The sequence below is a fragment of the Sminthopsis crassicaudata genome, chromosome 2, assembly GCF_048593235.1.
Source record: "Sminthopsis crassicaudata isolate SCR6 chromosome 2, ASM4859323v1, whole genome shotgun sequence".
In the NCBI taxonomy this organism is placed as follows: domain Eukaryota; kingdom Metazoa; phylum Chordata; class Mammalia; order Dasyuromorphia; family Dasyuridae; genus Sminthopsis; species Sminthopsis crassicaudata.
In genome coordinates, this window is record NC_133618.1 from 325,172,153 (window position 1) to 325,196,944 (window position 24,792).

General features: G+C 34.2%; 1 protein-coding gene across 2 annotated transcripts in view; it reads right to left on the reverse strand.

Annotated features, from left to right (window-relative positions):
* The window catches only part of RTN1 (reticulon 1), a 261,922-nt gene that overhangs the window by 145,168 nt on the left and 91,962 nt on the right, over positions 1-24,792 (reverse strand). For both annotated transcript variants that reach the window (XM_074290254.1, XM_074290256.1), the window contains exons 2-3: positions 16,562-17,332; positions 6,368-7,159 (exon numbers count right to left, since the gene is read on the reverse strand). In XM_074290254.1, the coding sequence (XP_074146355.1) occupies positions 6,368-7,159; positions 16,562-17,332 (1,563 nt within the window). The remainder of the gene's footprint in view (positions 1-6,367; positions 7,160-16,561; positions 17,333-24,792) is intronic.

A 24,792-nucleotide genomic window follows, 5' to 3' on the forward strand; every position in this document is an offset into this window, starting at 1 on the left:
AAATGGCAATACTATTCAAACTAATTTTATACTGATCAAACTACCAAGAGGATGTTTTTACAAAACTAATAAGACTAATACAATTTATTTGAAGGAGCAAAAGATGTAGAACATCAAAGGAAATAATGAACAAAAGTAGAAATGATGGAAGAATAACACTTCCACAATTAAATCAAAATTAAAAAGTCATCATCACCAAATTTGTTACTGACTAAAAATAGTAAATTAGATCAAATGAACATACCAGCAAAAGAAGAATCTGAAACAATCAAATTTCATAACTCAGTTTTTCATAAAGGAGAAAACAAACAAAACAAATCATTCAGGAAAGAATTCTTTTTCCAGTTGGAAAAGTAGAAAACAGTCTGACAGAAATTAGGCCCTATTTATCTTAGTCCAACTCCATAAATGATACCATTAAAAAAAATTAGAAGAGAATTGGATTGGGTACCTCTCACAGCTATGACAGGGAGTGAATTCCTAATCAAAAAAGGGATCAAAATGATTACAAAATAATAAAATGGATCATTTTAATGACATGAAATTGAAAAGTTTAGCTTGTGTAAAATTTAATACACCCAATGTAAAAAAAAAAAAAAAAGGTTAAATGAGAGAAAAAATCTTGTATTTTAATATGTTTGATAAGGAACTGATTTCCATTACACATAAGAAATTAATACAAATATATAATACTAAAAATCATTTTGCAATATATGTGAATCAAAAGATTCTAAACAAATGCTTCTCAAAGGAAAAATTGCACAATATTATTGACCCATGAAAGAAAGTTCTAAACCATTAATAATAAGAAAAATTCAAATAAGAACAACTTTAAGATTTAGTAAAGGTAACAAAACATGAAGAGAGTTAATGCTGGAAAAGTTGTGGAAAGACAAATATGCTAATGATTAGTTAGTGGAGCTGTGCACTAGCACAACTGTTCTGGAAAGCAATTTGGAATTAAGTGCACAAAGTGACTAAAAAGTCCATTTCCTACATCCTAGAGATTTCTTTGTTACATATATATTCCAATGAGGCCAATGGGCCCTTTAGAAGGGCTTTTTGTAGGGCAAAGAATTTGAAATAATAAATTATTGTTATTTATATTTATGCCCATTTAATGCAGAATGAATAAACAAATTACTATATATGAAAGCAATGGGATTTTACTGTAAGAAATGGTGGATGTGATAAGTACAGAAAAGCATAGGAAGACATATGAGCTGATACAAAGAGCTGATACAAATGAATAATAATTAATAACAATAACTGCTATATAAATAACATTTTAAGATTTGTAAAACTTTTTACGTGTATGATTTCATGCAACACATACACAACACATATGGAAGGAACAAAAACAGCAAAATGATTCAAAATTGAATGCTAAAAAATGATCATTTCTAAATTTGGTTCTACAGAAGAGATATGAGAAGGCACATTTTTTAAATCCCTCTTTTCAGAAGTGGGAAACTCTGAGTATGGACTAGTATCATGATGTCAAGTTTTCTTCACGGTTGATTAGTTTTGCTGAACTAATTTTCCTTTTTCTTATTGCTCTGTTTTATTTCTTGATATAGGGAATGGTTCTTTGGAGGAGTAAAAAGAAAGATGCCCTAGAAAGTACAGGTAATATAAAAACAAAATTTTTCACTAACATACTATTTCAAAAGGTTGCTTTGTTGTGTTGTTGTTTCTGTTGTTCATTAAAGCAAGTCTTACTGAAACATGAGGTTTGAGGATGACTGGATTTTAAAGGAATTTTTAAGGACAAAGTGAGAAAGATGGTTATTTTAGTGATTATTTTTAGTCCTTTGCAAGGATTGCCTGATATATTTCTAACTTTTAAACTTGGTAACAGATGGTTCAGGCAATATTGGGGAACTTTCACAAAAGTCTGAAGTGACACAAGCAGACAAAGTTTCTAAAATATGCTCTGAAGCATTCCTATGCACAGTCACAGCTGTTATACCTCTCATCCCTCATCATATAGTTCTAGCTATTGGTTTAGGGGCTCTACCTAATTCCCCCAATAGTAACTTGTCTTCTGTTTCATTTTTTGTCCCCAAATCACTATGTAGGAAAGAGACATTGTAAAATCATCATTATCCTTTGTTGAAAATATCTACCTGCTAAGCTGCAATGACATCTTAGTATTATATTCATACTCAGTCCCAGAATACAGAAAAGCTTCCTAAACGAAATTGATAAAAACGTAGTACTCAAACTCTTTGGTCTCAGGATCCTCTTGCCTTCTTAAAAAGTATTTAGAACCTCAAAGACTTATTGTTTATGTGAGTCATGTCTATTTGTATTTACCATATTAGAAATTAAAATATTAAATTAAATTAAAATTAAAATTAAATTAAAATATTTTTTGTATTTATTTTGAAGTGACAATAATAAACCCATTACATTAACATAAGTAGCATTTTTATGAAAAATGACTATATATTTTCCCCCAAAAATGGTGATGACAATTATTACAATTTTGCAGATCTTCTTAATGTATGATTTAGCAGAAAACAATTGGATTCTGCTATCTGCTTCTGACGGGGGAGTGAAACTTTATTCCCTTTAATCTGTAAAATTATCACTCTAAAATTATGTCCCCTTTTGATCTGTAAAAGAAGGGAGATTTCTGATCTCCCAAGCTCCATAGAGTCTATGCGAGAACCATATCCTCCAGGCTAGCCTTTTCTAAGACAAATCACCACCACTGGTAGCTGGATCCTCATTTAGGAAGCCTTATTTCCATTTAACTAGAGATCTGGGCCTGATACTGATAAATATCTAGGTCTGGGAGCATTGGCTTTCTTTTCAACCAGAAACCTGTGTCTCAGATTTCTACAAAGGATATTTCTAAATTCTTGATCCTTGCAGAAGAAGTCTGGAGTGTGGCATAGCTGCCTGCCAGGACTCCTGTCTGCTGTGAAGACATTCTCTTCTCAGCAAAAAATATTTTGTTATTTCTCTGCCATTGAGGAAGACAGTCTCCTAGCAAAGCTGACTTCTCATCCTACAATAAATTTTTCTTTTTGCTACTTAAACCTTTCAGGATTGTAAATTCTTTCATGAAGGACCTGTGCCAACCAGAAAGGGATTTCCACAACTCTTTGCACTGCCATTTACCTCATCACTTTTATATTTTATCTGTTGCTCTACGTTGTTTTAGTTAAAGGAATGAGGAAAATTTGGCCTCAGATATGAAGGTGGGGAAATAAGTACTTAATTGGTTAAACAAATTAGTATTATTTTGAAAATAATTTTGACCTCAAGGATCTCTTGAAAGCATCTCAGTGATGTCCAGGAGTCTATGGACCACATTTTAATAGTCACTATAATAGTAATACAAAACTGAACAGACTAACGATTCACTTTGAAAAGCAAAGTGGATGAAAATGTAGTTGTCATTTTTTCCTATCATCATTGTTGCTGAAATTATAATACACAGATAGACATCAAATCAATATGATAGTATATATTCTGGATAGGTACTACTGTGCCCACAAATGACCAGGAGGAAGACATTATACGAAATCTATATTTGGGAAAATTCAGTGTTTTCCATAATTTTATTGTTCAATGCTGCAAAAACATAACTTCAATATCAACATTTTCCCATTAATACAACTTTCTAGAGGAAATTGAAACCATATGTAAATTTTTTAATCAATAAAAAGTTTTTAAAATATATGCTTTATAATATTGCAATGTCACACTCAAATGAATCAAAATTAGATAACTAAATGTTTGATAAAGCTACATGGTCAGGGTCTGCAAGATGCAGCACATTGCCAATATTGATATGATTTTGAGGAACAAACATGAAAAACATCACCAGGGATATGTATAGCCCAAAAAGGAGGTTAGATCATTCAAAGAAAAGGACAACATATGGACAGCATATATACTGCATTGTTACTCTCAATATATTAATAGGAGCATAGATATACCTTTGGGATAAACCTTAGATGGGTTTCCCCATGAAAGAAATGGACAAGAATTAAAAAATAAGACACAGAAAAGTTGTGAACTAATATTCAAAGAGTACTAATAATACTCTAGAGATAACAGGTCTGTGTGGAATTAACTGAGTGAAGACACTCTCATGGGAATGAAGTCTTAAACTAGATCTTAATTGTGACTTGAGACTTTATAATAACAAATAGAATTATATCTAAAAAAAAAAAATTCAAGTGATTCTCCCTTATGATTTCCCACCGCTCTTAATTAGCATTTAAAGATCTCTTTTTTTATTCTCTTATTTCTGGGTTAGATTTCCATGATTAGAATTTAAGCCCAGATTCCCCCAAACAAACATCTTGTCAGATGGGAGATATCCTTTCTCATGAGATTCCCCTTTTTGCTTTTTCTTAATTTGAGAGTCTCTGTTTTTGTGGTCAATACTGTCCTACACAAGTCCATCTAAGAATTTAGATAATAATATATATTCAATAATGTTACTTCAACAATAGCATACAGAGCTGTGTACTCAGTGAACTCAGAGTATAATCATTAGTTGGGAGATTAGATTTAAAAGTTTTTATAGTAATGTTGCAAATTTTACGTACACAGTGCATTTATCATGGGGGATTATCCTTAATACATTATCCTTAGAAAATTATTAATCCTAATCTGGCCTGCACCAGTTAATGTTCTATTCAAAGAGTAGAATCTAATTTTAGCATTAGCCTAACCAAAATGGAACTTGGTTGCCAAAGTCTCCACATAATGCAGTCCTCGGTCAATGAGAAAAGACTTTTCAGCCTTTTCACTGTCTGGTGTTATTCCATTATGTGTGGCACAAGATCACCAGCTCAAATAAATGAAATAAATTAAGGAGATTTCTCAAGGCAAAAGCAGAAAGGAATTTTATTAAAATCTCATGAGAAAGGGCGTCTTCCTCCATTACTTACCCAATCCATGAGGCAAGAAGAAGTTATGATAACTGAAATCACACAATCACTCTGATCCAAAGAAGTAATAACCATTGTTCAGACTATTTTAATTATATTCTATCAATATACTGCAGTAAATCTTCCCTTATTCCAGAGTTTTATTTTGAAGAACTCAGAGACTAAATTTCAAAGTGATCAGGAAGGGAAAAATGATTCTCTCATTTTTATATAATGCTAATTGCTAGCAAACTAAATGAAATTAACATTGCACCAGAATGATTTTATGTCCTTAGAATAATTAACTCCAAGAAGACAAGCCTTTACTCTAAAGAAATAAAAGAGCAGGTGGATGGATAGGATAGGGTATTCAGTCAATGTTATAATTCTTCAGATCTGAATTGAAATTTTACATGGATGGCCATTTCCATACTATATATAGGCAGTCAGAATCAACATCCATCTTTTCTTACAGTAAATTTTGATCTTATTTGTTCATTTATGATTTTATTCCAAAAATGTGAAATTCAGGTAGGGTTCAATAGCTAGTTTTTTGGAAAGATTTCTACTCTCGTATATACACACATCATGGTCTTAATCAACTATGTCATTTTTCCCTTACATGATTGCTGTATATTATCTGTCACGATTCACTGATAATCAAAATCTCCACTCAAGGATCCATCAGTGAGAGATCATATGGCAAAATTCAAGCACTCTAATCTGTAAGCAACTTTGAAAATGAGCAAATCACTTGTAAATTATTTCAGAGGAGAGAAAAGCTTCTATGATTTCATCTTAGGAGCATAAACTCTAGTGGCAAACATTGCTTCATCTCTTCCCAGAGCTGCAGAGACCCAAAACACTGAGGCTCAGTGGTTCTTGAGGAAGGAGAGGGGGTAGAAAAAAAGGAAATCTACATCAGGAGAATCCTCCACTAGAGACTACTTGACTTACAAAAAAGGCAAATACTACAGCCCTGTGATTATAAGAGAAAATTTTTATCATCCAGGATTGGAGGGAAGGAAAATGGAAAAGGAATTAGAAGATAATGAGAAAATGGGAAATTCAGGCCCAAAGTAAAATACTAGAGGGTTTTTAGAGCAGCTGAAGAGAGATTACTCCATTCAGAAAAACTGAGAATGTATACAAAACAATTCATTACTATGGACGAATGGGCTCTGCCAGCAGAGGAGCCATTCAGAGCACTTGATTCAGCCACCCAAATTCCAGCTGTGAATTTAAATTCTTTTTCTTCATTGTCTCCTTTCTGGGTATTGTTTTCTGGCCAATTATAAAACCATCTATTAATAAATAGTAAGCTAAGGAGATGGGGGTAGGGGAATGGGGGAGTGTGACTAAAGAGAGGAAGAATATTTTGGTCTACTTCATATTTTAGGAGAAAGAAAGGATACCCAAGCCAAAAAAAAAAAAAAAAGTTGTTTCAACCATAAAAGCTTTGAAATTACCTTTTTGCTTATTTAAAAACAGCAGTGGGGGTGAGGACCAGATATTTTGCCCAGAGTCCTTTGGAGACCGATTACTCTGACTAACACCTGTCACATCAGCTGTTTTCTTCTGGGATGTTTCCCCCTTTAGCTCTTCAGTTCTGCCTTCAGACAAAAGAAGCTCAGTGCTGATTTGGGGGGAAACAAAGGAGTATTTCAGGTACGAGGCTGACTCTGCCAGGTTTTGCCTATTCATTTTACTCTCCTTGGCACTGTTGTTCACATCATATTCGGAAGTTCCAAGATTCTCTGTCCTGGAGCTATTTTCTTCCTTGATAATGTCCATGATAATGGGTTTCATCAAGGGAGAGTCCTGCTCCCTTTTGGGGCTTTCCTCAGAAGCAGAGGAGGCATCACAGGACTCAATGATGAGCTCACTGTCCAGTTCAGCTTCTCGTTCCTCTCTCAGGATGCTGTACTGTATAGAAGGGGAGGCAGGAGATGGTGGGGGGCCACTGATATGGCTAAAAGTCATGTAGTTAGACTGCAACACCTCTTCTGCAGCCAGAGGATCTTCAGAGACAAGCTCTATCTCTGAGTCACCAGATTCAGCGCTGCTAATTTCATGGTCCAAGGGATAAGGAGCAGCTGGTGGTCCAGACTTGTTTTGGGGCTCTGGTTTATCCGGAACCTGTCCCATCATCTGCGGACTTTCAGTGGTTTCCAAAGTTATTCCCTTTGCTTCCTTGATGGCATTGATAAGTTCATCTTCTGAGAAACTTCCTTTACCTTGGGATTCTGCGCCAGATGGTTCTATTATTCCACAAAGAGAAAGAGACAGGGAAGGCAAACACACACATATACAGAGAAAGACAGACAGACAGAAGAAACAAAATTCTATTAGAGAAGATGCTTTATCATTTCTTTAGCAACAAAATCTTGCAGGCAAAAATCTAGCTTGTTTCCAAGGTTAGGCACAGAGAAAGGCCACCTGATTATAAAAGCTAATTACTTTTACGGTCCAATTATTAATATTATGTCTTTCTAAAGGCAACTAACTATTAAAAAATAAAAGAAATCCAATACTGATGATTTCTTTACAAAGAAAATCTTAGTTTCTATGTTTTATTGCAGCATGTGACATCTAAAAGTCAGTATTTTATTTTGTAATTTCTTTCTCTGGAAAAGATATTTTAATATCAACAATGCAATTTTGGTTAGCAAAACAACCTATTATTCATTGCCCTCTCAACTTATTATTATCGATATAAAAATAAATGAAAGTAAATTATTTTTCTTTTCCATTTACTCCAACTCTTGCATTCTCTTAGACAGAAAGGACAAGTTTATTTTGTCATAAAATCAAGGATTTATGGATGGAAGAGTCCTCTGAGGTTACCTGATCTAATTTCTTCATTTTGTAAATGAAACTGCAGCTCAAAGAGGTAAATTTACTTGCCCAACATCACACAGGGGATAACTAGCAGAAGCAGGACACAAACCTAGATCCTCTGATGTTTGATTATTTGTCAATTCTGACTTAATGATGAGGCCCTAAGTAACCAGGTGGGGTTGACAGAGAAAGACTGAAGTACTGATAAGATTATATCCTAAGGCAAGTTAAACTTTATAGTTTCACCCTTTGTAAAGGTCTTGGGTAACCCCATCTTGCTGTGTTCAATCAGAAATCCAAGTTATGTCAAACCACTGAAGTTAAATTTCTCCTATAAATATGTCCACAGCCCATACCATCTTTGTTGAACTTCTTTTGTATTAAGAATGCCATAGCCCCGTGGTATCTTTCCTCACCCTCTCATCCCCCCATTATGTCTCATGGTGTTTTTCTCCTTATGGTCAACTTAACTCTTTTAGGGTTCTAAACTTTGTGGATTTAGCCCATTAGTCAGTGGTATACAATTGTATACTCCTATCTCATGGAGAATTTCCTTTCTCCTAGTTAACTGAGTTTTGCTCAGATGTCCAACTTAGATGCTGATGAAAGAATATCCTAAACCTTTGTGAAGATTTTGTAATCTTTAGATGCAAAGACCCCAGACCTACCCTAATGCATTTGAGCCACAAAGTTGGCTCCACCAGGCTTTGTTTCAGGGCCCATTCAAGCAAGGATCATAGATTTAAAGATGGAAGGGATTTTTGGGGTCATGTACCAAGTTTCTCATCTTACAGATAAGGAAAAGTCAGTCTGTGATTTGTTCAAAACCAAACACATCACAGAGGGCAGAGATGGAATTTGAACACAGATCCTTGACTTTTTCCACATCATTCTAACTGCCCTGAACTTGGTATGGATAAGCTATTTTTCTTTCTTTCTTTTTTCAAAGCCTGAAGATTAATATAAGGAGTTCGTGGGTTGAAGTGGAAAACATAGAAATATCATGTATGTTGTGCTAGGATGTTAATAGTTAAGTTATAGTGGTGGAGGGGGAAGTGGTGGAAGTGATGACACCTGATTTGTAAAATGTTTTACAAATATTATTCATTTAAGTCTCACAACAATCCTGGGAGACAAATTCTATTATTATCCCCACTTAATAAATAAGGAAACTGAAGAAGATAGAGGTGAAGTGCTCTGCCAAGGGTGACAGAATCAGCAAATGCTTGAGGCTGGATTTAAAATCAAGATCTTCTTGACTCTAAGTCCAAGACTAAATTCACTGCACCACCCAGCTGTATCTCTGGCATTTATCACTAAATCCCAATCTATTGGCTGGAGAACTCTACTTATGTCTTGGTAAATTCCATCATACTTTAAAAAAAGGATTATAAATAATTCCTGAATCTCTTAATAATCTGTTTGTCAAAGAATTTGGGTTCAAATCCAGACTTTGCTATTTGCTGATTACTGCACTCTCAGGTTCTTCATCTAGAAAAGTGAGGGGGTTGGACTAGAACCAGGTGGCCTCTTAAATTTTTTCTACTCATGACTTCTTTTCATCTGAGAAATTTTTACATGACCCTGGATATATTGATATATAAAATAAGTATACAAATCAAATGCTTACTGATAAAAAAAATCATAATTTCTCAACTCCCACATTCAGTTATGAGAAACCATAGAGGGTTACAAATCACAGTTTAAGAAACTAGGGACCAGATGACTTTTAAAAGTCCTGTTCCAGGGAAGCTAGTGGCACAGTGGATAGAGCAACAGCCCTGAAGTCAGGAGGACCTGTTTCAGACACTTAACACCTGCTAATTGTGTGATCCTGGGCAAATTACCTAACCCTAATTGCCTCAGGAAAGAAAGAAAGGAAGGAAAGGAAAGGAAGGAAAAGGAAAAGGAAAAGGAAAAGGAAAAGGAAAAGGAAAGGAAGAAAGGAAGAAAGGAAGAAAGGAAGAAAGGAAGAAAGGAAGAAAGGAAGAAAGGAAGAAAGGAAGAAAGAAAGAAAGAAAGAAAGAAAGAAAGAAAGAAAGAAAGAAAGAAAGAAAGAAAGAAAGAAAGAAAGAAAGAAAGAAAGAAAGAAAGAAAGAAAGAAAGAAAGAAAGAAAGAAAGAAAGAAAGAAAGAAAGGAAAGAAAGAAAGAAAGAAAGAAAGAAAGAAAGAAAGAAAGAAAGAAAGAAAGAAAGAAAGAAAGAAAGAAAGAAAGAAAGAAAGAAAGAAAGGAAAGAAAGAAAGAAACTAAAAAAGAAACAAACTAAGAAAGAAAGAAATACTAGTCCCTCTTCCAACAACTTATCTGTGCATAGTTGGCTTTTCTTCACAAAGTTCAGTAAAACAACATAGTACAACAGACAGAATGTAAAAACAGATAGGAAAATTTAGTTGTTTTCTAAAATGTCAGACAGACATTAAAGAGATTTGCAAAAAAAAAAAAAAAAAAAAAAAAGTGTAAAACAATATCATCCTCATTAATTTTTTTATTTTGTTTTGGAAAATATTTTGTTATTGTTGAGTTGTTTTAGTCACATTCAACCCCCATAACCTCATTTGGAGTTTTCTTGGTAAAAGATACTGGAATGGTTTGTCATTTCCTTCTCTAGCTCATTTTACATATGAGTAACTAAGGCAAACAGATTTAAGTGACTTGTCCAGGATCACATAGCTAATAAGTGTCTGAGGCTAGATTTGAACTCAGGTTTTCCTGATTCTAGGTCCAATGTTCTATCCACTATGCCACCTAGATGCCCATTTGGAAAATGTCTTTTTTTTTTTTTTTTCAGAAAAAAATACATTATCTATGTTAAAATGTAATGAATTTATTATTCTTATTTTAAAATTAATTAATATATTCACATGCTTAAATTTTGTTTTTCTTCTAATATGGTAAATATAATAGATATTACTCTTTAAAGTAAAGTTCTTTAGGATTTCCAATAATTTTTTAAGAGTATAAAATATTTCTGAGGCCAAAAAGTTTGAGAAACGTTTAGCTGAAATAAACATTCATACTATGTTTGTATTTGCAGCATCTACATTTAGTTCCAACTTTACTGCTTACTTTACTACCTATATGGTCTCAGCTAAGTTATTTCATCTCTCAAGATCTGTTTCCTCATGTGTCCATTTCTTTAGCAAAATGGTCTAATCCACAAATGAAGATGAAGTCCTTGTTAAGTTAGATTGTGCATATTCACTTTTTTTACATGACATTAAACATTATAGCAGTTATAAAAATTGTTGAATTTCAGGAGAGATGAACAGGACATGAGTAGGGGAAGGCACAAATTACACAACTACTCATTTATCAATACAAAGACTGAATTTGCTTTTTTCTTTCTTTGAGTCTTAAAGTCTGAAAAGATTCTGCATTAAAAGAGGTATAATGAGTGTATGATAACATGGAAGTTAGAAAAAGAATTGTACAGGGGATTTTTATTCAGACTTTGGTTGAGGTAATTGCTGAGATCCTTCCCAATTCCAAGGGCTTATGAGAAATTCTACTCTACTAAGTCCAAGTGTTTTAGCATAACTTTTTTCAATATTTCCCTTGATTTCTGGTTTGTTTTTTGTTATTCTGTGTATAAGTGGAGCAGAACCACTGAAGTAATATTAAAAAACCTGTGTATTTACCATCACCTCTATCCATCAATGTCTCAGCTTCAAAGTGAGCTCATTGGTTCCCAGGATGGTCACTGGGAATGATAATATGGACACTGAGTTATGGTTGCTCAAAAAGTGGATGAGAGAGTGGAATGGAACTTTTCATAGGGCAGATTTTCAATTAATACTGGCTATTGCTAGACCTCCTTTCTTTAAAATTTCTAACACTAACTTTGCACGTATTAGAGCACTTAAATGATTATTGACTGATTGATCTATTTCCTTTGACAGTTACATCAAGAAAAGGCATAGAGAAGTCATAATGCTACCAGACTTAAATAATCTTTCAAGTCTTTGGCACTTCCTCTATGAAGCCTTCTCCGATAACTACAGCAAACATTAATATGGAAAACAGGGAATATTAGTTGTATGGACCTCACAGGATTGCTGTGAGATTCAAACTAGGTGGTCTTTGTAAAGTGCTTTACAAACCTCAAAATACTACATAAATGTGAGCTATTATTATCTCTACTTTCTCTATACTCAAAATTCCATTGGTTCAGATTACACAATTTAGCCCTTATAAAATTGTTCATAGGGGTTCATTTTATTTCTCTTTAACTAGATTTTCAGGTCTTTAGGACCAAGGTTATGACTTCCGAATTTTTTTTTTAAATTTCCTATCCCACTGAATTTAGCCCAATGCTTGATACAGGATAGATTTTAACATTTAATTAAAGGTAGTATGGGAGGGGCATTTAAAGAAACTTCTCCCTCTTAACCTGAAATGCTCTTCAGATTTATTAAAAAGCAGAGACGCATAATGAACTACAAGTAGAATGTTATTTATAGTGAATCCAATTTTGGGGGATATATACTTGGCTCATTTTTGGAGAAAAACTACATGGTATCTCCTCCATGAAGTCCTTCCTCATTCTATGCTGTCATGATCTATTACTCTTTATATCTCACACATTATTTTGTTTTACCCCTTGGGATTTGTCATTGTATCACCCAGAGATAGAGAAATGCCTGATATATAGCATATGTTTTAAAATGTTTCTTTATTAACTATGCAATATCATGTAATATAATTATCTAGATTTGTGTTCTCTAGGGATGGTATGCTGAAGTCAACTCCACTAAGTAAGATCCAATTGGTAAAATTTCAAAATAACTATTTAAATCATGGAAATTGGTACAAATCAACATTTGTTTTATTGTTTTGTTGATTGTCTAAGCTTAAGAAATGATGGGCAAAATGTTAATAATGCAGATTAAAAAGTGTAAGGTGAACACTTTTTTTGGAGACTGGTTATTAAACACTGGCCACTATATCCCAGAATTTTATTTTTCCACTAGATTTGAGTGCAAGTTCCAGAAGATCAGCATGCCTTCCACAGCACAGTGCCCTATACACTTAATACATCTTTAATGAATGAGCTAATGTTTAATAATGAAATAAAGAATAAAGAAAGAAAGAAAAATTTAATAAAGAAAAATCACGACTCTATAAGAGGTTGCCTGTGAGGTCCATTCCAGGTCTAAGCCTAAAATCCTACAACCTTAATAAATGCAAGCTTGAATTTAAAAAAAAATTAATTAGAGGATGCAGAAGCAAAAAAATATAGTTTAATGATGATTAAAAACTGAAAAAAAAAATGTAATCATTTCTAGAAGAGTCTATGCTAGGTGAACCATTTGATTGGATCCCTGAATGGTTCATTGTAATGAATCATTCGGTACAAATATAGCTTCTATTCAGAAAAAAGATTAGAGAAAATTTCAAATGGCCCAGATGGGATAGCTGATGATTCTGCTCCTCAATCTTTTTTTTTTTTTTAATTCAATTCAATTTCAAAATTATAAATGAAAAGATGTCTGTGGGTGTATTCTATCTTTTCAAACACTTCTTGTCTGATCAGGATTAAGAACAAAAGCAAATAAACACAGATACTGGAACCTACATTTCTCATATTCTCCATCTCCCTGCTCAAGAGCAAAGGATAGAACAAAAGAAAATAGATGCGCAGACTATATCTATTGGGTTTTGTTTCAGATTCTAGCCATCTTTATAAAATAGGCTGAGTCAATTTCCATAATTCCAAGGCATGAGACAGGGTTTCTACAACTGAGACCACCCATGCTCTCTATTCCATTGTTGAAATGATTTCATAGGTCCACTAATGTATCTTTTGGGATAGTGTGTCTGTCTGTCTCTTTCTCTGTCTCTCTAGCTTTCCATCTCTTCTGTCTGTCTTTTCTCTATGTGTCTCTGTCTTTATCTCTACCTCTATCTGTCTCAGTCTCTCTACCTCTTTTCTCTTTGTGTCTCTATCTCTCTTTGCATCTGTCTTTGTCTCGCTCTATCTCTTTCTCTGTTTGTTTGTCTTTCTATTGCTCGTTTTTCTCTGTCTCTATCTCTCTGTTTCTGTCTCTCTCTTTTCTCTATCTTTCTTCTCTGTGTCTTTTTCTGCCTCTATCTCTCTTTGTATCTCTATCTCTACCTCTCTGACTCTGTCTCTTTGTGTCGTGTGTCTGTCTCTGTTTATCCCTCTTCTCTCTGTCTGTCTTTGTGTCTGGGTCTGGGTCTTTTTCTGTCTTTCTGTCTGAGTGTCTCATGCTGACCTAGCATTCCTAGTTCTTTTTCTAAAAACAGTATTAGATCCTGTGAGATCCTTCCCAATTAAGCCCTATCTATAGAATGCTCTGACACAGTATGCAAGAAGTAATCAGCAAGGGAGCCAAGCAGTAGAGGTACCACTGCTTCTCAAATTATGCCACATTTTAAGAAAACAACACCCTAGAGTACATAGCCCTAAGCTGGTTCTGAGGGGGATGCCAAGAAGTATAAGGCATAGCTTTTATTTTCAGGGAGTTTGTAGTCACATAGAGAAGACAAGTATACAAATAACTAAATATAAATTAATATAAACACTACATCAGTGTTTGAAGTAGTGTGCATTCAAGAGGAAAGAATACTTTTTTGGGAAGTATTTAGAAAAGTTTCTTGCAGAAGAAAAAAATGAAACAGCATTTATTAAATACCTATTATGTGTCAGACACTGTGCTAAACATTTTGTAAAAATTTAATTTGGGAAGAAGGTGCTGCTATTATCTCTATTTTACAGATAAGGAAATCTAGGCAGAAGGAGCTTAAGTGACCTGCCCAAGGATCACAGCTAGTAACTTTCAGAGATTAGATTTGAATTCAGGTTGTTCTGACTCCAGCTCTATTACTATCCACTGAACCAGAACTAAGAGGAAAAAGTTTGAAATGAACCTAAAATTCCAAGAAGCTTTTGAGCAAAAGAATATGTTCCCAGAATTTCAGAGTTAGAATTTCTAAGAAAATTCAGTGCAATCTAGGCCTGAACTAGATTTTTCTCTACTTTGGTTGTTCAGTCATATCCTATTCTTCAAGACCCTATTGGGGGTTTTCTTGACAGTTACTGGTGTGGTTTGCTATTTCCTTCTCCAACTAATTTTACAGATAAGGCAAATAGAGTTAAGTGATATGCTCAGGGACTCAGCTAGTAAGTGTCTATGGAAAGATTTGAACTTAGGAGAATGAATCTTCCTGACTCTAGCTCAGCACTCTATTGAGTGCATAGTCTAGCTGATCAGAATTCCTTCTACACCTTATACTATAAGTAATCATCCAGTATTCCTTTGATAATTTCCAGTGAAAAAAGAACTTACTACTCCTTAAGGCAGCCCAATATGCATTCAAATGGCACTGATAAAATACCTTTTTTTTTTTTTTTTTTTTTTTTAAATCATGCTCAAATTTTCCTCTTTATATCTTCTACCCATTGCTGCTAGTTTTTTCTGTAGAGACAGGAATAATGACTCTAATACCATTTCATGGATAACTCTTCAATATTAGAAGACAGCTACGATTCTGTGATTCTGTGTCCTTGCTCTTCTGCTCTGGAAGGCTAGAGTGTGATCCATTCAAAATACTGACTGCTACTTGATGTGGGGGAAAAAGAAAACAAGCATTTATAAATATGTACTGTGTGTCAAACATTTAACAAATTATTTGAACCTTAATCCCCATTAAGTGTTTGGGGTGTCAAACTTTAAGAATAGCACTTAGTGCTATTCTTTAGCACTAAGACATCAAGGGCCTCTCTTTCCCCCCATGGATACCTCATTGCCATTTATTACAGTCACTGGTGACCATCTCTCCCTCCTCAAAATGAAAGGGAAAGGAGTTATTGACTAGGAAATACAATTTCTTAATTAAATTCTTCTCAACAAATATCTGAAATATGAGAATTATTCATTCAAAGCATACAAAAAATTTCAAAGATCTTACAGCTGGTTAGCTGCAAAATCTAGACTAGAATTCAGATCTCCTGATCCTCAGTTCGATCACACTAGCTTTTGATGTTTCATTGCAATAGTTGGGTTCAGCAAAGTATTCCTCCCAATTGGGAGATTCTTCATCTGGAGTCCATGAATTAAAAATAGATTATAATTATTTTGATATAATGGCTTTCCTTTGTAATTCTATGGATTTTATTTTGTGCATTTAAAAATATGGTTCTGAGAAAAGGTCCATTGGCTTTATCAGCCTGCCAAAGAGGTCCATGGCAGAGAAAAAAAGTTGAGAATTCCTGATATAGAAATATACATGTCAGCCCTCCCTGCCCTAACAGTCTATACACACCTGAAGTTTAACTAATAACTGTTTATTCTCTAATCTCCCCCTCAAAAACCAAACGAAGCTTTTTATAAACCAACATAAGGAAGAAGTTGAAGCAAATTCCAGATCTCCTATTTTGGCAGAACAGATGTGTTTCCATACTCCTTAATGGTTATATTAATAAAATTTAGCATATTAAATATTAACATACCAACTTAAAACAAGGTTTGTGAATTTTCAGTATATATGTATGTGTGTATACATACATATATGCATATATGTAAATGTGTATATACAGATGTATCACAGTGTTTCACTATAATTGATTTCCTTTGTAATCTTATATATTTTATTTTATTTTGCATATTTATAAATATAATTCTGAAAAAAGACCTATAAGATTTCACCAAACTGCCTAAGAAGGTCTTTTATTTAAAGGAATATTGCAAATGAACATATTTGTAATTTATTGATTATATAAATTCCACCCATTGGTGATTATTTTTTTGGTGTTTTTGTTTTTGTTTTTGTTTTAAGTAGGAATACTTGTCCTTTTTACCTGTTGCAGAAGATGGTGGAGTCATTGATCCTGGGCTGTCATCTTCTGGTTCTGAGACAGTGACTGTTGGCACTGTTTCATGACTTGATTTCAGACATGTATCCTGCTTCTCTGGGGTCTTCTCTTGGCTAGAAGTCTCTGAAACTGGTTCGATCTCAGTCAGTGTGATTTTGACTGGTGCTGTAACCAGGGAGACACAATGCTGATCCTCAAACAAATCATTTTTATAGGATGCAAATGTTGACTCTTCCAATAAATGTTCTTTGGCCCCCTTTACCTCTATAGCAGCCTGTGTTCCGGGCTCAGAGGTACATTTTGACTTTAGTGATGTTTCAGCACATTCATTCTTAAAATCTGAGTCCTTGTTTTCCTGGCCTGATTCCCATTGTTCCTGGTGTTTTATTTCCTCTGGCCTACTTATGTCAATGTATTTGTAAGCTTCTGCTTTCATCTGGTCTAAGGGATCTGCTAAGGTCTTATTCATGTCTGTACATTCTGCAGGAGTCATCTCTATTCCAGAATCAGAACTAAATAAACCATGAGATTCCAAGCCAGATGCATCTTGCAAGGAAGAGCCTTGTGCATTCAGCTCCTCAGTGTTCTCTGAATTGGTAGTATGATTATCTTCTTTCTGAAGAATTCCAGTGAAATACATAGAATCCTGCTGGGATGAATGGACGTCAGAAATCAATGATGTATAAAAAGCTCCTTCTTCTTTTGCTGCTGCTGCTGGAGAAGTATAATCTCTAGCATAAAGATCATCTGCAACACCTACAAATGAAAACGACAACAGTTAACAATAGTTGAGCAAATGGTTTAATTCATTTTTGTTTCCTTGTGTGCTATGAAAAGCAATGGTATGCTATGAAAATCACAGATATTCTTTTTCTGAAGAATCTCAAAAACTGTTCCAAACATGACATGTCATACCCCCAGATCCCACCCCATACTCCAGGGTGATTTAGCAGGAAAAGAAAGATGTGGTCTCAAAGGAACCAGCTCCTCTCCCAAATTCCTAAAGGAGGAGGAAATAGAAAAGACAATGGCTTGCTCCACCTTCACTGCTTATATTTATTTGAATCATTTGGACAAAATCAGAGAAACTCAAAAGTTGGAAGAAGCCTGTTCAGTCATCCAATTTGATTGATAATTGACTAATAGTGCTCTTTACAACAATCTTGATAATCTGTTACCTTATGATAATGTAATAATAAAGAGCTATCATTTATGTGTCACTTACTATGTACAGGTTCTTTAATATCTCATTTGATTTTTACTTGAGACCTCAAAATAGGAAACAATACATTAACTACTTTGGCCGTATTCTCCTAGAACTAGACTGTTCCTTTTTGTCTGTGACTCAATACAACTGTCTCTACACTTTCTTAAATGAGGTTTTTGACTACTCTACTGGCACTAATGAAGTATTTAGTACACTTGACTCTGATACTTATTAATTTAGAATGTCCCAAAATTCTGACTCAAGTTGAAATACCTCAGTTTCCCTGAATATAATAATTTTGGCCATTAGGACTGAGAGAATTAGGGCCTCTAGCCACTCTCACATTCCAAAGATTCATAAAACTCCAGATGGCTTATCTCAAATACTTGGATATCTTCTGCCTTAGACTCCTGTCTCCTGCTCAACCATCTTCTTGACCCACAACCTGTCAGAATTAAAAAATTACGGTCCTTTCCTGGAATTTCCACTCACCCAGTGCTCTGCTCCCTCTTGCCTTTGTTTCCCTGATAGCTGGAGCCCTATAAAAGTCTCTGGAATTCTGTCCTCGTTGCTGGATGCTTTGAGACAAGAATCTCATTCAGCTGGCTGGGGTCCAGACATGGGTCCTATTTATCCACTAGTTCAAATTCTCTACTATTAATATAACAAAAGCACTAATCTCTGTCTTGCCTCAGTTTCTCTGGCATTACAAGGTTACTATAATACAATATGATACAAAAGCTGTATCATCATAGAACTGCCTTTCTGAAAATATTTCTTCAGATAAACAACAGATAAATTCTCACCCTTCTATATCATATATATAAATGATATGACAAAATCTCCAACTTTCAGACAAGTTTCTGGAGAAACAGTATCCTGTGCTTTAGAAATAAAGCAAATTTATGCAGGGAAAGGAATAAAATCAATATAAATTTTAACTCTGGGAATTATAGGGCATCTAGAAGGTATAATTCCAAGAAATCATTACCCAATAATCCCTAAGTTCCTTTGGCTATGATTTTTGAGGACTGATTAAATGGGCTTCATGATTAGAATTTGGTTTTGGAGCAGTATATGTCATTCAAAAGAAATCAAAAAAACATAATGGAAGTAGATAGAGTTGCATTATATGTTAAGAAAATGGTTAACTTTTTCAGCCATTCTAGAGAGCAATTTGGAACTATGCCCAAAGAGAGTTCAGGTTACAACAGGTTGTTATAATTTTCCAAATATGAAGAAAGGAGAGAAGAGTATATAAAACTAAAGATGCTGCAAAAGTGAAATTAATATGCCTTGGTAACAAATAAGATATGGATGATGAAAGATAATGAGGAGTGAAAGATGACTCCTAGGTTGTGAACCTGAGAGACTGAGAGAATGATATTCCCCTCTAAAGTAAAATGAAAGGTATAATGGGGGTAGAATGGGAAGGAGTGCTGGGTAAACTTTAGAGAGAAAGATAAGTTCATTTTTTAACATGTTGAATTTAAGATAGCTAGTAGATATCTAGTTTTTGGTGTCTGAAAGGTACTCGAAGATGAGAATTTGGAGGCCAGCAGAGAATTTGGAGCAGCATAGGTAAATTTGAGAATTATTAGCACAGAGACAATAACTAAATCATGATGTGTTCACCAAGTGAAGTGGTACATTGAGAGAAGAAAACAGAAGAGGGTCCAGATCAAAATGCTAAGAAACACCTTTGGATAGAGAGCATGATCTAGAAAAGGATCCAGCAAAGAAGAGAAAGTCAGATAGAAGTAAATCAACAGACAGTAGTTTCCCCAGAACCTACAGAGATGAGATTATCAAGGAAAAGAGAGTGAAGAGTGCCAGACAGCAGAGAGTTCAAGAAGAATGAGATTGAGAAAAAAGTCTTTAGATTTATTAACTAATAATAGATAATTCATAATTTTGGAAAAAGAAGCTTCTGAGGAATTATAAGGTCTGAAGACATTGAAAGGGGATAAGAGAATGAGAGGAGAGAAAGTAGAGGCACTTATTGTAGACAGTCTTTTGGAATAGTTTAGCTACAAAGGACAGAAGACATATAAAATGATAATAAGTGAAATGTAGAAAAATTAAATATATTATCTTTAAGATTCACTTTAGGACAGTCATATTAGTTTTTACTATCTTTTGCCAATTCTCAGAGTTCAAAGGCAATCTAGAGGATATGCTCTAGAATATTATCAGAAATTAGCCAAAGTATAAAGATTCTCATTTACTGGCCCTTACATAGGACTAAAATTAGGGAAATATCTTATGCTATGAACCAGTTTCCTTTTTCTTAACTCTGAACCAGGAACTTATAGATTTAGACAAAATCGCTGTAATTTATTAGCAAATAAAACAAAATCACTGTAATTAACAAATAAAAATGAATGCTAATCAAATCCACCCCATTTGAATCTGTTGTCTTCATTAGTTTCTTTTTTTTTTAACCAAATCAATCAGAATTGTGGGAACAACGCCTGTACACCCTGAATAAATCAAAGCTATTATGTGAGAGACTGGGGCATGAACTAAGCACTGTCTATAAAAGAGGGATGCTATCTCAGAATTGTGGAAGAAAACACTCTGCCTTGATTCAAGAGGTTCACCCAAGCATGGAAAAGGGAGGAGTGAACTGTAGCAGAGATGAAGAAATTGAGAAGACTCCTTGGATTCTATAGGCATTACAAAGAGGAAGATCCAGAAAGCAAGAAATTTCAAAAATAAATCAGCTCTTTCCTTAGCTTCCCTTCTCAATTTCTATTTATCCACACACAATAAATATTCTCCTGTTTCATTACTCAACTATTTAAGGTAAACTGAATTTTGCTCAACTACAAAAATGGCTGTGGTTAACTAGACATAGATTTAAATGTAAATCTAGCTACTCTGACTGTGTATTAGCAATTTTTCCTGAGGCTTCAAAATGATTATGACTTATCTAAAATAAACTCCCTAAAGCTGAGCCAATTATTATATCAAGGTGTTGTATGAAGTATAGTCTCTGATGAAACTCACAGCTAACAGTCACCTTTTTTCCTCCTAACTTTCAACTTGTGGGAGTGGGGAGTCCTTTACTAAAGAAAGGGGTTATAATTTAAACTCAGTGAAGTTTTCCTAGCATTATGCTCAAGAAAAAAAAATGGTCAAGAAAGAAATCATCGACTGTACTTCTATTTTCACCAATTGCTACAACTGCCAGCTCAACAAAGTCTCAGCTTCCTTTACTTTCTACTCTAAAAGTTTATCTACTCCAATGAGATTAAAGAGGAAAAAACTCATGTGTACAAAAATATTTATAATCTTTTTTTGAGGTAGCAAAGAATTGGAAGCTCAGAGAATTCCATCAAATGGGAAATGGCTGAACAACTTATAATATATAAATGTGATGGAATATTATTGTGCTATAAGCAATTATGAAAGACCTATATGAACTAATGCAGAATGAAATGAGGAAAAGCAGGAGAATAATTTTTATAAGAATGGCAATATTTTAAATACAAAACTTTCAAAGACTAGGAGCTTTGATCAATGCAATAAGCAGCCACAGTTCCAGAGGACTCATAATGACCCATGTTCTGATAAAGAAGTATTGGACTCAGTACAGATTGAGTGATATAGATAAATATGATATGATATATATACATATATATGTGCATATAATATATATGAATGACATCACCAGTGAGAGAATCTGTTAATTTAAATTTTTAAAAAGTTATAGATGTTATTGGTAAAATGGCAAAACATTTGTTTCTTACATAGTGCTGATTCATAAGAAGGAACATATGATCCAATATAAAGTAAATTTGAATCAGCAAGAAAAAAAGACAATCACCATACATTGTTTTTTAAAAAGATATAAAACAACAGCATGAAAATACTTAGAGCTTCTACTTTTTAATACTTCTGCCCCATGCATGTGGGACATAGCCAGCACTTCATAGATTTGTGTTTCAGGGTCTACTTAAAAAGATCCCTGCCAAGTGCCCCACATCAGTGACTTGGTATAAACCCCATCATATGCCACAAGGATTGGAAGACTATTCTGCAGAATTATATACAGAAGAAAAGAAAGTGTACCTGGAGGAAGATGGGGAAAAGATGACAATAAAGAATTGAACAGAGGAGAAGAAAGTCTTTGCTCCAGTGTCCAAGGGGAAGAGAGCTAGAAACTCAATGGGATTCAGTCCTTTATTGGTCAAAGAGCCAACTAAACTCCCAAACTCTCCAACACAGAGAAGGCTGAATACACTCAGCCTTAAGGATCTGTATAACAATAGAAAGCAAAAGATCCAAGAGTGAGAAAGAAGAGAAAAGTTATTAGCAACACAAGAAAAAGAATGAAAAGTAAAAATCCAAAGAAACCAAAAGCTGGATAGAGCCATAAAGACAGAAAGGGGAAAAGAAAAAAAAAAAAAAAAAAAAAAAAAACTTAAATAACTGAAATAGCTCATGACATACATTAAAACCAATATAAAAAATTTAAGCAAGAAAAGTTAATTTACAGCTTTAACTTGTAAAACTAAAGGAATATTTAAAGGTGAAATAGTTACAAAATTCACTTGAAAAAAAAACCCACATCAACAACAAAATAATAAAAAAAGTTGAAATGAAAGAGAATTGTACTTCTAGTCATCAGAAAAAATAAAAAATTTGAAGCTGGTTAAAAAATAGAAAAACATATTAATGAAACAATATTTAAGGCAAAGACAAAGAAAAATGAGAACTTGTTTAATTCAACAACTCATTGTTTAATAAACTCAAAATATAAATTATCTAGAATTCCCTATTTGATAAGAAGTGCTAACAAAAAATGGAATGAATCATCAGTAATCTCAAGAGCAAATAATTTACTTTGATTTAGGGTTTCTGACAGAGAAGATAAGGAAGACTGAGCACAGTTGAAAATATACTTTAAATTTTTGAAAAACAAATTCCATTCTTCAAAAAATTATTAGGGGAAATCAACTGAATTGGAGTGTGACACTCTCAAGAATGAAATGATGTGACACCAAGCAGAAAATTTCTATTTTGGAAGAAAGAGGGCAGTTGGCTATAGCTATGTACATATATGCATATGTATGCATAAGATCTTGGAATAAACTGAGGTTAGTAGTAAATTCTAAAAACAATTTTAAAATTGCTGGGTTTGTTGGGAGTTTTTTGTTTTGTTTTGTTTTGGTTTGTTTGTTTGTTTGCCATTACAGAGAAATGAATTTCAAAGTATATGCCCAACAATGGAGGAATGATTATAAATTGTGTTACATAAATGTTATGAAACATTACTGTGTTATAACAAATGAAAAATATGATGAAAATAGAGAAGCATAGAAATATTTACATCATCTAATGAAGAGTAAAACAAGTAAAGTCAACAAAACATATCTACAAAAACTACGAAGTATAAATGGAAAAAGCACCCCATAGCAATCAAAAGTGAATACTGCAGATATGTAAATTAAAAGCATAGCTGTAAAAAAGAGATATGAGAAAATACTATCTACACACACACACACACACACACACACACACACACATACACCCCTTTATAGAAATTAGAGGTCTCCAAGCATGCAATATTGCACAAAATTTCAAAAATTTTCAATGTATTGAGTAGTTTTGCTGATTTTCTTCCTTTATTTTTCTTTTAAAATATTGTAATATAAAATACCATTCTGGTAGAGGGATATTGGATAAAACTTTGGTGGTATAAAAACAAAAGAAAAGAAAAAAATTTTGAAAGGATTGCTATTATTTTTTTAAGCCATTGAATGAAGTGAACTGTGAAAGCTGTCTCACAAGATGAAGACAGTGTTCTAAAGAGTGAATGAAGGTCAGCTGTGCCTCAGGGCCAGGTTTCTTCCTCCAGAAATCAATCAAGGAGTGGGACCTTTTCCTTGTGAGACTAAGTTGGGGCCACCTTGGCATTGAAACACACATATAAGGTAATTTAGCCATCCTAAGATGTGGTTGGATTGAAAGGTTTTCCTCATTTATGATGTAATGCTGCTGAAACTAAGGCAAGATAGAGATTAGAGAATTTTTAATATTTTATTTGAGAGAGAGAAAGATTGTGCTGGGGTCATGTTGCCCCTAGGGCTGATGTCTCAAAGCATATAGCAAAGGAGTTTCCCATGAAATATATATATACATATGGTGCTAAGCGACAAGGGCAGAGTCCAAGCACTGGGAGTGGGAATAGACCACCAATCCAGTTCTGACAGGATCGGGAGAGAACCATAAATTCTGATACAATGGGATTAAGAAGAACAATGACAGAATGGGGGGGGGGGGGAGGCACCAGACATTCTGATAAATTGGGAAGGTCAAGAGTCATGACATCTAAGATAGAAGGTCTTTCTCCTTATCTGCAGTAATCAGCCCCAAATTCTAGTGATTAGGAGGGAGGGTGGTATTGCAGCCAGGGGGATTGAGGCAGAACAATTCAAGGAACTGAGGAAGAACTATTCAGGGAACCTGAGGCAGAACAATTAGGGAAACTGAGACAGGACAATAAAATGGAACTGTGGCACAACAATGACTTAGAATGTGAGGTCATTTAACCTAGCTAATCAGAGCAATGATCCAACCTATAGGGAGTATTAGCCCAGGCCCCTTGTAATTCTTGTCTGTTAACTGGGCTTTGCTTCTCGTTGCCTACCTGGTTATGAGGAGAGAAATGCCCTTTCTCATGAGATCATAATAACCCTTTCTGCTTTTGTCTTGAGAAATCTCCTTAATTTATTTTATTTATTTGAGCCGGAGGTCTTATCCCACACACTATGATGGGGTCAAGAAGAAAATGAAAGCCAAGGGTCAGAACCACTTCTAACACTTTATTAGAAGGCTAAAACAAATTCAGATCATCTTAAATCCAAGGTTCTCAATCAGAAAGGTGAACCATTCAACTCTTGCTTTGTTTCTTATTTTTCTTCCAAATAGAATTTTCTTTGGACTCTGAAGGACAACCCATATACTTATCAGGGAGTGGGAACCCAAAATAAGTCAGAAG